The sequence below is a fragment of the Gymnodraco acuticeps genome, unplaced genomic scaffold (assembly GCF_902827175.1).
Source record: "Gymnodraco acuticeps unplaced genomic scaffold, fGymAcu1.1, whole genome shotgun sequence".
NCBI lineage: Eukaryota > Metazoa > Chordata > Actinopteri > Perciformes > Bathydraconidae > Gymnodraco > Gymnodraco acuticeps.
Genome location: NW_022991982.1, coordinates 98143 through 112500, shown reverse-complemented (window position 1 = coordinate 112500; position 14358 = coordinate 98143). Strand labels below are relative to the sequence as shown.

General features: G+C 43.1%; 2 protein-coding genes across 3 annotated transcripts in view; one reads left to right on the top strand and one right to left on the bottom strand.

The window, feature by feature from the left end:
• LOC117536261 (proline-rich protein 15-like protein A) overlaps window positions 1-533 on the top strand; it is a 5871-nt gene extending 5338 nt beyond the window's left edge. The window contains exon 2 of the mRNA XM_034201057.1: window positions 1-533. This exon is cut by the window's left edge and continues 900 nt beyond it. The gene's annotated coding sequence lies outside the window, so the exon portion shown is untranslated.
• A 7353-nt stretch (window positions 534-7886) lies between these two features.
• The window catches only part of igf2bp1 (insulin-like growth factor 2 mRNA binding protein 1), an 89405-nt gene continuing 82933 nt past the window's right edge, over window positions 7887-14358 (bottom strand). For both annotated transcript variants that reach the window (XM_034201054.1, XM_034201056.1), the window contains exon 15: window positions 7887-14255. In XM_034201054.1, coding sequence (XP_034056945.1) covers window positions 13992-14255 — 264 coding nt within the window. In that variant the 3' untranslated portion in view covers window positions 7887-13991. The remainder of the gene's footprint in view (window positions 14256-14358) is intronic.

The window sequence follows — 14358 nt, the reverse complement described above, 5'->3', positions numbered from 1 at the left end:
TATCACTTGTCATGATAATGGTTTATGAAGTCATGTTGTTGTGAGTTATTGAATCATCATTGAACAAGCACTTCAGAAACTGGGATCCTAATTTGAAGTTGTAGTCCACTTCCTGGATTTATTTGTCGCGTTTGCAGGTTTACGTTGCCATGTCTCTATATAGTTGTACTTCTGAAACATGTTTTAGATCTTCTTAAACCTACTGAGACATGTTGGAGACTTGATTGATTATTGATTTTTCTGTATTTTTAAACTCACATTTTGGCTGTTATTTTTTCATCCAGGCAGTCCTACACATGTTGTTGCCGGTGAAGGCCAGGAGAGGGCAGCATCTCTTCACATGCAACAGATCTTTAAAACACTCCTCCATTAAGGGTTTCTCTCAAGAAGCTTCTTTTCTCTCCTGTTGATTGTACCTCACATCCAATCAGAAGTTAGCCTACAGTCTGTCTTTTTAAAACCACTTACAAATGCCAGAAGTAAGTTTAGCCTTCAATGTCAATGCCCCAACATTTAGTGTAGGCACAGAAATACTTTTGATGGAAATAAATGTCTGATTTTCAGTAAATTATGTGTTCTCTTTAATGCTATTTTGGACTTATATCCGTAACAAGTTACTGGCCATTTTAAAGATTTCAAAAGAAATACGATGGTACACTGTCTGTATAGAGGCGCTGCGGTCACTTTAAACCTCACACCATCTAACAACCTCCAAATTCATCAAAGGTGTCTTGGGCAGAAAGCAGAAACTCTCTCAGGTGTCTGGTCGTTATTGAGAATCCACCAGGTGCTACACATTCAGTGTGACAGTGACAAATGTGTTTGGGGGGGGGGGGGGGGGGGGGGTAGTTTGAGGTTGGATATTTGACAGACATTCTCTCCATATCCAGACAGTCTTGCAGTTTCTGATGGAGCTGGGCGCAGGAGGTCGGTCAGCTCCCCCCGCGCACCAACGGAGAGAGAATAATTTATGGCAACACACAAAAAAACATGGGAGCGGTGGAGTGATGAGGAGGTGTCGGCGTTCTGGTGATTTACTCGGTGGCTTCAGTAGAAGCTGCCGGGAGTCCCAGCAGCTTCTACTGAAGCCAGTCCCCAACTCCGGGGACTTTGGGAGGCAGTATACGCCGTGAAGTTGTTTGCGGCCTGACAGTAAACCCAAAACAGAAGAAGATGAAGTGACGTCAGCGGCTCATTTGCGTAATCTTCCCTCAGGGAAAAGTACTCCGGTGTGAACGCGATTGGTACTACTTAGTGCCCTGGGGTACTAAGTGCCGGCACTAAGTACGACAAAGTACTTGATGTGAAAGCGGCTAATATGGACCAGTGGTGGCGCCAGAGATTTTATTTTTGGGGTGCTGTGGGGTAGCTTGACGTTTCATAGAGGGTGCTTAAACAGGGTTTCCCATTAAGGTATACCAGGCGTATACAGTGGAATTTTCTACTGAAACACTCGATAATCAGCTCACGGCATATAGGTGTAAGCAGGGGTAAAGTGCTATTTTCTACAAGTGGGGGGCGGACATATCCTCCTCTAGGGGGGTCCGGGGGCATGCTCCCCCGGGAAGATTTTTTTTTTTTTAAATATTGAAGTTAAAAGCATCAATCTGGTGCACTTTGAGAGCAACATTAAGAGATCTATGGATACATCTCTCAACACCCATATGAGACAGAACTGTGAACAGATTTTCTTTTTCTTTATGGATATTTTATAAATCACTCCCCTTTTAAACTGTATTCTTGTTTTACTGTCATATAGTACTTCATAACTGTTTTTCATTTATTCTCTCATTTTTTTTAATAACTATAATGATCATATGAAGGTGTGCCTTGGAGATAATCTTTGACATTCGTGACCAAACCGTTTGAGACCCACTGAGATAACTTAGACTAAGTTAACTATCTAAACACTCAGAGAGTCCTTTAGCTCCAGAGATGGGGTCGTTACTCAAAAAAAGTAATATATTACACATTATTAAAAAAAAGAAGTAATATATGACTTTACTTTGTTACTCTCTACATAAAGTAACTGGTTACTTTAGTAATTTCTTTACATTACTTTTGCGTTACTCAGCAACAGCCTATAGCCACAACTTAAAACGTAGGCCTACATGTACACACATATAACAATTACTATTGCAATAAGGAAGACATAACACAAGTCTTTATTTGTATGCTCTTTAATAAAATAGGCTACCACAAGCTAAGAGTCGGTGAAAACCTAAAGAGCATTTCAAGAGAAAAATGTGGGGCAAACCTCCACCCAGGGACGTGCACAGACATTTTGGGGGGCGGGAGCTCAAATGGGAAAAAAGGCACTTCCCGTAATCATTTATTAAAAAAAAATGTAAAACCAAAAGTTAAATATAGTTGCACATCTCTGACTTACTGACCAATTTATTTGAATACGCTCACACTCACGCAATTGTTTAATACTCAGAATTCTACAAAAAATAATCAGCTAACCAGCAATGGCCTTCTTTAGTATTCACTACGCACAAGAGCAGACAACAAACTAGTACAATTAATAGTTATTAAATGAGCAGCCAACAATCAAAATGATGAAGTTACTGTTTAAGGACATTACAGGCTAAAATATCGTTTTTTCATGTACTTGTAAATATTGTTATTTTGGTCTATTTTGCTTCCATGTTTTCTTTCACTCTAATGCAGTGTTTCTCAAAGTGGGGGGCGCAGAGGCATGACAGGGGGGGGGGGGGGGGGGGGGGTGCGAGAGAACAGGAGGAAAAATGGTTGTTTAGAAAATAAATAATATGATACAGTACAGTACAATTACGTCTAGGTCTCTGTGTTTCATTCAAGCTCGGCTCTGTGTGTGTGTGGAACGAGCCATTTTGTGTGCGTGCGCGAGCGAGAGAGAGAGAGCGCACCGGTACCGGAGATCGTTGTTGTTAGCTTCTGGTGCTAGCAAGCTACGCTATGGGATATAAGGAGCTTTTTCCACAACAAGGCGGAGGAGAGTCCTCTCCTGTCAGACTGAGAGGCTCAGTGAACTAAAGGACTATCTGAGTGTTTAGATAGTTAACTTTAGTCTAAGTTATCTCAGTGGGTCTCAAACGTTTTGGTCACAGCACGCTTAAACCACGCTCCGCACTGTAGTGGGAATGCGCCATTAGACCCTTACGTCTCTTGGTACCCGGAAGAAAAAAATGGAAAAAGAGAAATCCCCAACGAGGCGTTCTGGGGCAGCATAGACAGGTCTTCTCTGTGTTAGAGTTTTACTTGCTACAGGGTGTTCTTTGAGGGTTTGTGACTTTGCAGACCGTTTACATGCATAACAAGCTACATAACACACAAGGGGGCGGGTAATAACCAGAAAAGCATGTCATGGGACCTTTAATGTCTTTGAATCCCTTTCAGAAAGTAATACTAGTTATTGTTTCCTAACTGTTTCCGTTATGAAACAATAACTGTTCCTGTTCTGAGCTGAGAGGCCTCCTGCTGCCCTCCTGTGGAAACTGCAAGATTTAGCTGGCTGTGGAGTCTGTCCAACATCCAACCTCAAACTAACTTCACCGCGGTGAGCCCTAAACAAACAAGCTCCTTATTTTTATCATGACAGCAGAGAGTCTACACATATTCTGTTTTGGACTGAAAACTCATCTGTTTCAAGTAACTGCACCTCTGCCAAATGTCTTTCTTCTGTATGTAGCACTATTGTTGAAAAATAGTATAATAGTGGACCTTTAAGTGGAGCTAATGCATTAGCACTTAATCTAGTTGGGTTTATAGAAACCTGCAGGATTCTGGCTTTTGAGTTTGTTTCTTCATGGTTGAATACACTTCTTGTTAGCCACTTTTAATAGCTATGAAAAGTTATATAATGTAATGTCAACTGAAACAATCATGCATATAGAAGTAGTTAAACCATATGGTCTACAATCTGAGAACGAAGATACACACAACTTGTGCCACAGTTCTATCTGGTGGACAAAAAAGGGAAGCCTCTCATTGGTCACAGTTTGAAACACTGTTATTAGAGTAATATTTAGACAGATGTTTGGCCTGCACTGCCCCTTCTGACTGAACATGAATTAGAAAGTGGCCTATCAGCAATCAATCAATTAATAATGTCACCTATGCATCCGTCAATGGACCAATAAATCACTTCCAAAATCAATCAACCAACAAAAATATCAATCATCACTTACTAAACTAATCAAACAACCAACCAATCATCACCCATCAACCAGCATTCACTTAATCAACCAACCCATTTTTTTAAATCTTCTTTTTTTTTTTTAAGCTTTTAAGGTTATTTGTATAGTTACATTTACATTTGGTGTAAATACTTGTCTTTAGCATCCTTTTTTAATGCTAAATTGTTTCTTAATAATACTTATTTTTGTACTATCCTTATATATTTCCTTTTTTTTACCCACTTTGCAACTTCTTTTTTTAATTGTTTGTTCCCACCACCAGAAAACAAAGCAAATTCCTTGTATGTGTAAACGTACCCAATACACTTGATTCTGATTCTGAATCACATCATTAACCTCCTTTCTGAATAGTTCCCATTTAGTTTGTATAGATAGTGGTGTGTCATGAACACTACACAGATGTGGAAATGAATGTAAAATAATTTCTAGATCTTGACAAATTGTTTTGATTATAAAGTAAATTTCAGTTCAAGATACCGTTGGCGGTGAATAAATGTTTTGGTAGATTTTCTGTGATCTGGAAGTAATGCACATGTGTAAATGATAAACTGAGGCACAAAAAAATATTTTTCTAAAGAAATGTCAGGTTGTAAATATAGTTCATTAAACGTGAACATTTTCAGTATGTACTTTCTGCACTAAACAAAGGGAATCATTTAAAGTCATCTTTATTCACAGGTTATTATGCTATGATTTGGCGGTGGTGGCGATGTCCATAGGGACTTGGCTTGGGAACCGGAAGGTCACCGATTCAAGTCCCCGAAAGACCAAGTGCTACCGAGGTGTCCCTGAGCAAGGCACCGTTCCCTACGCTGCTCCCCGGGCGCCGTACATAAAAATGGCAGCCCACTGCTCCTAACACTAGGATGGGTCAAATGCAGAATGTACATTTTCCCTCTGTGGGACGATTAAGGGTATATCAAATAAAATAAATGTTTTACTGGTCCGACCCATAGAGATCAAATTGGGCTGAATGTGGCCCCTGAACTAAAATGAGTTTGACCCCCCTGCTTTGAGAAGTGTTAGCTGCTAGCGCTCAAAGCTAGTGACTATGGGATCAGGTCTTCTTTGCAATTGTTGTTTGAGTTGTGTGAACTGCGATCGACGGAGCTTACACTAATTGCGCCGCATTTGCGCTTCAGATGAGGCTCCCTCCGCAAGAAGAGGCCCACTCCGCGAGGTGAGGCCCCCTCCGCGAGGTGCGTGATCTGCGTATAGGGAGGGGCGGCCCTGGGTCAGATACAAAACATGTCTCTGAAGTGTTTGGCTTGAAATACCAAACAGATCATAGTAGCATCCCATAATCCCCTCTGTTTCAGCCCTGTTTCAAAAGTGCTGATTCTCTCATGCGCCTTTCACACCACAACGTGATTCCCGTTCTAGCTCCGTGCTTACGCTCTTCTGGTTCGGAACCGGTTTTTATTTTCAGCCCCCGTTTTGTTCACACCGCTCAGAGCCCGACTGGTGCTGCCGCTGCTGCGTCATGACGTCACCGTTTACGTCGCTGATTTTCTCCACAACGGCGCTCACAACAACAATGGGGGACTGCGTCGGGTCGATGATCGTGTTGCTTTTAATCATACGAAGCCAGATTAAATTAAATAACTACTTCTCAACCCTTATACTTTTCTCCAGAGTCCCGTGGTTCATTGTTTACTAATGTGTTTCAGTGGCATTTACCGACCGCTGCAGTGCTGCCCGCTGTTTGGCATCACAACGCTGTTATGAAAGATTCTTTGTTATAAAATGGGTGATGTTAGCATACATGGGCACGAGAAGGGGGGTGCTGCAGCACCCCCTAGCGGCAGGCAGGGGGTGCGGAGCTCCCCTGTCTGAATTATTATTTGACGGTTATTGCTGCTCACGCTGTGCATAATTTGTGTAATATGTAGCCAATAAATTCCACATTGTTGGTAAAATAATATTTTGGCCTGCCCCGAATGTTTTTTCTGTAGCACCGGACAATTCTACCTCAATAATATAATACATTAACCATGCTTTACGTGAACCTCATCAAGACACTAGAGAGGACGAAAGGACTGTAATTTCCCATGTTCAGTGAATGCAACAGAGGCAAGACACCAGACCAATCAGAGAGTTGCATGGAAATAAAAGTCTGCTTGTGTCATTCAAGCTCGGCTCTGTATGTATGTGTGCGGAAATAGCGCATTTAGTGTGTGTGAGAGAGGGAGAGAGAGAGAGGGAGAGAGAGGGAGAGAAAGAGAGGGACCGGTGCCAGCAGCAGGGACCGTGTTGTTAGCATCTGGTTAGCTAGCTGCACTAACGGACGACATACGGAGCTGTTTGTTCCACAACAAGCTGGAGGAGAGCTCTCCTCTTCTGAGAGGCTCAGGTGAGCTAAAGGACTCTGAGTGTTTAGATAGTTAACTTTAGTCTAAGTTATCTCAGTGGGTCTCAAACGGTTTGGTCACAAATTATTCAAAAGATTATTTCCGCGGCACAGCTTCATATGATCATTATAAATAAAAAAAAGAGAATAAAGGAAAAACAGTTATGAAATACTATATGGCAGTAAAACAAGAATACAGTTTGAAAGGGGAGTGATTTGTAAAATATCCATAAAGAAAAAGAACATCTGCTTACAGTTGTGTTTCATCTGGGTGTTGAGAGATGTATCCATAGATCTCTTAATGTTGCTCTCAAAGTGCACCAGATTGATGCTTTCAATATTTAAAAAAAAAATTCCCGAGGGAGCACCCCCCCGGACCCCCCTAGAGGAGGTGAGGTCCGCTCCCAAATCGTAAAAAATAGCACTTTACCCCTGCTTATATGCGATGAGCTGATTATTGAGCCTTCATTGTAACAGTCGCGGGTGTACTGTGTTTGCGTGTGGGGAGTGCTTTTGTGCGTGCTCTATAGTGCCCGTAATAGTGTTCACTGGAGTCCAGCACTTCAGCACCCCCATTCAAAATACCTTCCCACACCTCTGTTAGCATAGCATGTGAAGTTAAACTGACTATCTTGACAACTTGTTGCTATCCTATTAATAGCCCATTTCCCAGCAGCTTCTTCTGAAGCCTTCCGAGTAAATCACCAGAAGCGCCGACACCTCCTCATCACTCCACCACTCCCATGTTTTCTTTTGTGTTGCCATAAGTTAGTCTTTCTCCGTTGGTGTGCTGGGCTAATGCTAATAATGCTAATGCGAGCAAATAAAATGGCGGCTTCACAAAACTTTTTTTTACGGGCCGTGGTTTGCAATTCGCCCAGCTAATCAGAAATTGGAACCTTTTTCTCCCCAGGAAAGTCCTGAAAAGGGGTGAAAAGGTTCTCGAAAAAAAGTTCTAGTTCCAGATCTTTTTGGTGTGAACGCAAAATCCCAGGAACTATCGGAACTATTCCTGGGAAAAGTACTCGTGTGAAAGCGCCTAATGGTGCACTAGGAGGAGATTCAGGTGATAAGGTGGGGGGTACCTTGGTTGGTTATTGGCTAATGGTGCCAAAAAATCGTTATGACATCATAAAGTGGCCAAAATCTGATCAGCTCATTTTCAGACAGGTTTTTATATATCAGATCAGAACAAAAAATTAGCTAATCTTTTTTCCTGAAACTTTCAGAATCTCTTTACACAGAGGGGACAAATGTTTATGTATAAAAGACATTCAATAGTGGATTTTGCATAATTGCTGACCTTTAAAACACTTTAGAGAAGATTGTAAGAAAGCACACAAGGAGTCAAGAAGGTCTGTTTTCTCATCTTTTAATAACACATTCATATCTATGCTCTGTTTTGTTTACAATGAGTTTAAAACAAGTGTTGATGAGGACTAAAGGAATCAGGCAGGCAGAGGGTGAAAGTCCATATACTGTAAAGACCAGAGGAGCTTCTGGGGGAGGAGGAGGGGCGGAGCCTCCTCACGCTGCTGCACCATCACACAGAGCCTGAGCTCGGAGCAGCGCGAGGAGGACACAGAGGATACAGAGCCCCCCACCCTCCTTCCACCTGCAGCTCCACAGTCAGCAACAACAGGTCCTTTTGCTTTTAAACCATTCATTATTATTAAGGAAAATAGATCATGGATTAGTGTAGAAGGTCCTCGCAGGGCACTCTAACTCATGTAGAAAGAAAATACTAAATGCACCCAAACACAAGAGATACAATCTGCTGTCATAAAAAAAGAGAAAATTAGAATTCAACCAAAATAAATCAAGAGTATTCTGAAGTTAAAAAAAGTGTAAGTTTAACGAAATGAAGAAAAGGAAATGGAAATCGAGGAGAAAGAGTATCTCATTTATGTTGGGTTTTTTAAGAAAGAAAATAAAAAACAGGAGGCAAGTTTACCTCTCCCACTTTTAGTATTATTCCACTTCAGAATCATTTGAAAACAACTAAAAATGGAGAAAGAAAATCATCTTTGGAAGAAGTAAAAGTTTTGTTCCTTTAATAGACTATCCACTACAGTATATGGAGATGCCGCTACCCAGTTATTCATTTACCTATCTTTCATTCGAGCAACTTATTATTTTTTTTGATTTTTGTGTCCTTTTTCAAAAAAACATTTACCTATTTTTCCCAAGAGGTAGATCATAAAAATAATGATATGGTTACAGGTGTCGTGCCCCTTGATTCAGGAGGTGAAATGACAGGGGGGGCAGCTGCTAGCATTAACGGCCCGCCCACACAGCGGTGTGCGTTGAAAGCTTCACCATTCACTTTGAATGGGGTGACGTCACTTTTCGCCGAACTGCATTGTGGGAAGCGAAGCGGAGCTGCAAAAGTTGAGCAATGTTCAACTTTTGAAGCCTCTGCAGAAGCGTCAGCCAATCAAATCATATGCCAGTACAAGCTCTAGCCAATCAAACCGCTGCTTGTGTGTCAGGGGAGGGAGATTCATGTGATTGGTTGTTGGTCGAGTTTCAGACACGCCCGCCGGCAAACTTCAACCCACGCCGCTGTGTGGACGGGCCGTAAGTGTCTGCATTTAGCTGTGAGTTCTGATTCAAAGTGAGCGGACTCATTGAATCGGCTTCCAACTCTGAGAAGTTGTAAAATAGAAACTATTTCAGAGTGGAAGTGAACACTTTGTTATGATTGGGCCAGATGGTCCAATCAGGTTACCTTGAGGGGGCGGGGTGTTTGTCTTTTTTGACATATTTTTGTTTTACTTCTTTATCTTTACAGCCCCAGTTCTAAGCTGAAGAGGGACAATTTCAAAAAAACAAAAATAAATTATATTGGAAGCGTGAAGAAGACATGGTGACTCCTTTCTGTCTGCACGTCTGTCCACTGACTGTTTGCTCTTGTCTGCGTGTGAAAAAATAAAATAAAGAAACATTCTTCGAGCTGAGTTTGTTTATGGTTGAGGTAGCGTTCCTAGTTATGTGTCAAGAGGTCAGGTTGTTTCGTCTCGGTAGCGCCGAGTCTGCCATTTTGTTTTATAATTTGTGGAGACTTGGCGGCCGTCTTAGAGTCTCAGCTGTTGAGCGTCCGTCAGGGCTGAGCTACATGTCATCAGGTCTTCTGCTGCCACAAACAAGAAGCGTGTGGTGAATTACCCACAACTCTCAAATCCCAAGCTTGAATTATAGAAATAGAAATGAAGGGTTAAAACCAGTGAGCTTTGAGCCAATAATGCATGTTGTTAACATTAGTGCTGACCATGTTCTGAAGCAAACATTAGCCTTTAACATTTATGGAAAATTATCTGCCTCAAATCTCTGTAGCATTTTAGCATCCTTTAGCTGATTGGTTTGGTGTCAAAACATCACTTTGAGCCACAGAAGGCAGCTATTCTAGAAGCTGCTAAACATTGAGCAGCTACAGGCCAGATATATTGTGTGCTAACACGTTAGCCGTATCAACTTTTAAGCTGAAATGTGTCAGTGTTGTGTTTACTGCTCGTGTTTGTTTATTCGACCGCTATCTAATCAATGTTTTTTGCTGAGAAACATTGAGTGTAAAAAGAAAGATATGTGCCACATCTTTAATCGTAAATGTGTTAGTTCTAGACACCAAAGGAGAGCAGGTTATTACTCCCTAACAGCGTACTCAGGCCATGTTCATTGTGAAACATATTTTTCTTCTTCTTTTATCTTTTCTACTGTTTGACATGTGTGATAGCAGGCAGAATGACCGTTCTATTTGGTTGTATTGTTTGCAATGACAATATGATAATCCTTCGAACTAACTTTAGCATGTCAAAAATCATTTTTGTATAATTGTGAAAATATTGGCTTCAGAAAATCTAAATATGTGACTGTTATGTCTTCTGGAGAATGTCCAGCAGTAATATTAAATTGCGTTTAGTGGGATAAAGCATGCACTGGTGTCCTTGAAATCATGTCTGTGTGAAGAGTGTAGTGTTTCCCTGGCAGCAGAGAGGTAAAGCAGATGAGGTCCCAGTCAGGGTGATGTCTCACTGCTGTTCTCTGCAGCAGTATTCCAGGTTATTTGCTCAACATGGCTCTATACTGCATGTTGGACTGAGCCCTTACTGTGTGTTAGCACAGTTACTGAGCTACATGTTAGTATGTTGTCCTATTTAGTTGCTGTTTTGTTAGATTTGTAAATAAAAAAAACAAAAGAACAAATCAAATGTTTCCAAAAAGGGTCCAAACAAAAAAGGTTGTTAAAGTAAATAAAAAGGTCTTGAACAGTGAGCAAAACGAACACGATGGAGACCAGCGCAAGAGAGGGCGAGGGACCCTGACGTTCCCGCCTGCTCCAAAAATGAAATGATTTCTTTAAATAAAAGGTTTTAAAACATGTCACTCTCCTCCCGGAGTACAGAAGGGCGAGGAGATAGCACTGAATCATGTGGAAGGACAGAGGGGGGGTGAGAAGAAAGGAGATGGTTGAAATCATCATAAACTCCTCCCCCGCTTCCTCTTCCCTTTAATTCTTTAAAATTGCATCAGGTGTTACAGGATGTTCTCAGTCCTTTTTCGTAGTTTGACGTTGTCGACATTATTCATTAATTAGTGCAACAGTACGCCCCCAGATGTCACGTCCAAATAAAGCTTGCTGTATTGTAAAAAAACTCAATAAATCAAAGAAAAAAGAATGGATCCTAATCCAAATGGCTGCAGGCTGAATAGTGAATCCTAAATATGGTGTCTTGGTGGTTTGGAAAAGAGGTGGAAACTTGACACCATGGTGAAGTTACCACCTCCGGGCAAAAAATGGAAGCATAGACACAATAGAATAGAGGTTCCCTGTGTGATGGGGAGCTGGTGGTGTGGCTGAGGGCAGGTAAGACTTTAAAAAGATTCTGAGTAATCTGGCAGTGTCCGTCAGTGACTCGGTGCCATCTTCCCCTCTCAGCGGCTTTTCTCATTCCTACGATTTTTTCTCCAAAAATACAAAAGTGTAGTGATGACCTTTAGAGCATCTTATGTACAGGTTTGAATCTATTACTCAGCTGTGTGAAGGATGTTTTAAACTCGACTTTTTCTGCTCCCATTTTTTCAATGGTTTTGGATCTCTTCCATAGGTTCTCGTCCTACTTTTTTCTGCTTTTTTCACCCAACCACTTCTCCTGACAGAAATAAACATTTAAAACGAGTGAACACACACACACACACACACACACACACACACACACACACACGGCCAACAGGGAGCGTCTGAGGTGTTGCGGTCAGTGCACAGGTAATAAATATTCACATTCAGAGAAGTCAGAGCTAGTTCAGGTGTGTGTGGTTGTGTAAGTGTGTGTGTGGTTGTGTGAGTGTGTGTGTAGCTAGAATGCTCCTATCTGCCTCCATGTACAGTCACGCTGCACATGGGTCACTTGACTCTGAAGAAAACAGCCTTCAAGGCTCACTGATAGATTTCTTCTTTGTGGCTGAGAAACACTTAACGCCCTCTCAAAATGTTTGGCGCTTGGTGATGATGTCATCACAGTAAGGCAGGAGAGGGAGGTCCTGCAGGGCACTCTGATGGCGTGAAACACTTAAGGACCTCCCCTCCAGTGAACACCACTCCCCATTGGCCAATATCTCACACACTTCAGCAGGATGGGGAGTGTTTTCTCACACAAAAAAGGCAAAATGGCGCTGGACCCGATTCCTCCAGCGGTGTATCTCACTCTGATCTGAGAAAACCTCCCTGCCATCCTGAGCACACTCCTCAAACACACCAAAAAACAGAAAAAAATAACCAAAGCAACAAGACAATACCTAAAAAAAAATACTTTTTTTCTTTAAAAAAATTTAAAATATTCAGGACTATCAGCTCTTTCTTTTTTTCTTCTTATATAAAACACCAGCAAGCAAAAAAAAGTAAGGAATACTGAGGTAACTTTACCCTGAGGTAGGTTTTTCTTTTTCATTTCTTCTCTAATCTGTTCTAATCTTGGCGAGAGCGTCCAGGCGTAGACCCCGCCCCTCAATATCATACGCGGGCAGGGTCCGAAGGCTCCGCCCACAGGCCTTTGGCAGATTGGGAGAGAGAACAAGGAAACCACCCCCCCATAGTCTGATTTTACGTTCTCTGAGCTCAAGGCTAGGAGCTTTGGAAGACTTTGCTTCGATAGTTCCCGCGCTGGGCCCAGGCCGGACTCTGACTTTCTTTTATTCAGGCATCGTTTGTCCAAATGAACAGAGAATGCAGCGATGGTCTTGAGGACCCCAGCTCCTCTGAGGAGAAAGCCATCCTGTCAGAGAGCGGCCTGGAGCAGCAGCGCAGGAAGAAGGCAATGAGCAGAAAGTCTCAGACACTCCTTGTCTGTCTATCATTGCACACACTCGTTGCCTTCAATACATTCACCAGAGGGGCCGGGCTAACTCACATATCATATATATATAATATATATAAAATATGCCGTTTAAGGTGCGGGCCGCTAGCCAGCTAGCATAGCTGCTGGCTGTTTGTATGAAGTTGTTGTATAAAGCGTAGCGGGGCCGCTGCATTAGAACTGCAGGGCCCGCTGCAACCTCGCTCTCCTTACTGTCTCCTGCTGCGCCTCCACCACACGGCTTAACGTGGAGGGGCCTCAGATCCTCCACAGCCCCCCGCCTCCACGTAGGCTACATTATGCTACATGTCAGAGACAAGGGGCTTGGAAATATACAAAGACCCCTTTTTTTTTTTTAAAAGGCAAGGCGGCCAGGCACAGCATTTGTTAACATTTACATGAAGATTATATATTTACAACCTCATTTTTTTTCTTATAAACTCCCCGCTATTCGGAGAGGTCTTTAAAGAGCAGTGTTAACATCTGCGGCCCCTCTTCTAGACTTCCATTGGCTAGGGGATATGGGGCGTGGCTAACGCCTCACCTGCGACCAATCCCCGTGTGCCGCTGCAGCAGTTTCCCTGCTCCCTCTCCCGGCTCTGCCTCACTGCATACTATCAATAATAGCTCTGAATAAAACATTTCTATACATATATCTCTATGTTTAAAAAACCACCCTTAAAATATAGGACTGAGTGCAGATGGTGGGAGAGGTCTGCAGGGGGCCAGAGGAGCAGGGGCCTGCTGGTGAGTCTCCACTGTTGGGGCTGCACCAGGAGGTCCCGCCCCCCCTCTCCACCTTCCCTTCATCCCCCCATCCTCAGTCAGTCTCTCTTCTGGCCTGGCATCTGGTTTCTGTTCTCAAGTTACGTTTTATCTTAATCCTCTTTTTTTATTCATTTCATCTTTGATTTTATTCTTCTCTAAACGCCGATCTTCCTCCCTGGCTGTCGGGCGTAGTCTCTCCCTCTTTATATCTCTCCCTGTTTATCGCTGGGTCCGTGTGTCGCTCTCCTGTCTCCGTCCGTCCGTCTGTCTCTCCGTCCATGTCTGTCTGTCCGACCGTCAGGCGGGAGGGCGCCCACGGCATGTGAGGAGGGGGCAGGACCCTCACTTCCTGCGCGGCTGGCTCTCCTGAGACAGTCCCTGTGTAGGGCTGCCCATCTCTGTGAAGCCCTGGGGGTTGGGGTTGGGGCCGGGACCCCTGTCGCCCCTGTCACCTCTCTCGCTTCTCTCGCTTCTCTCGCTTCTCTCGCTTCTCTCGCCTCTCTCGCCCCTTTCTCCTCTCTCGCCTCTCTCGCCCCGGTCTCCCATCCCGCCTTTCTGGGGCTGTTTGACCTGAGTCAGGATGTCTCGGATCTTCCTCTGAGCCAGCTGCAGGACAGAGGAGAGGGGGGAGGGGTTATAGAGAGCAGCTACAAACAGTAGGCAGACACAGATAGAGACTATGGTGAAGGTAGAGGAGCATTCAGCAGCT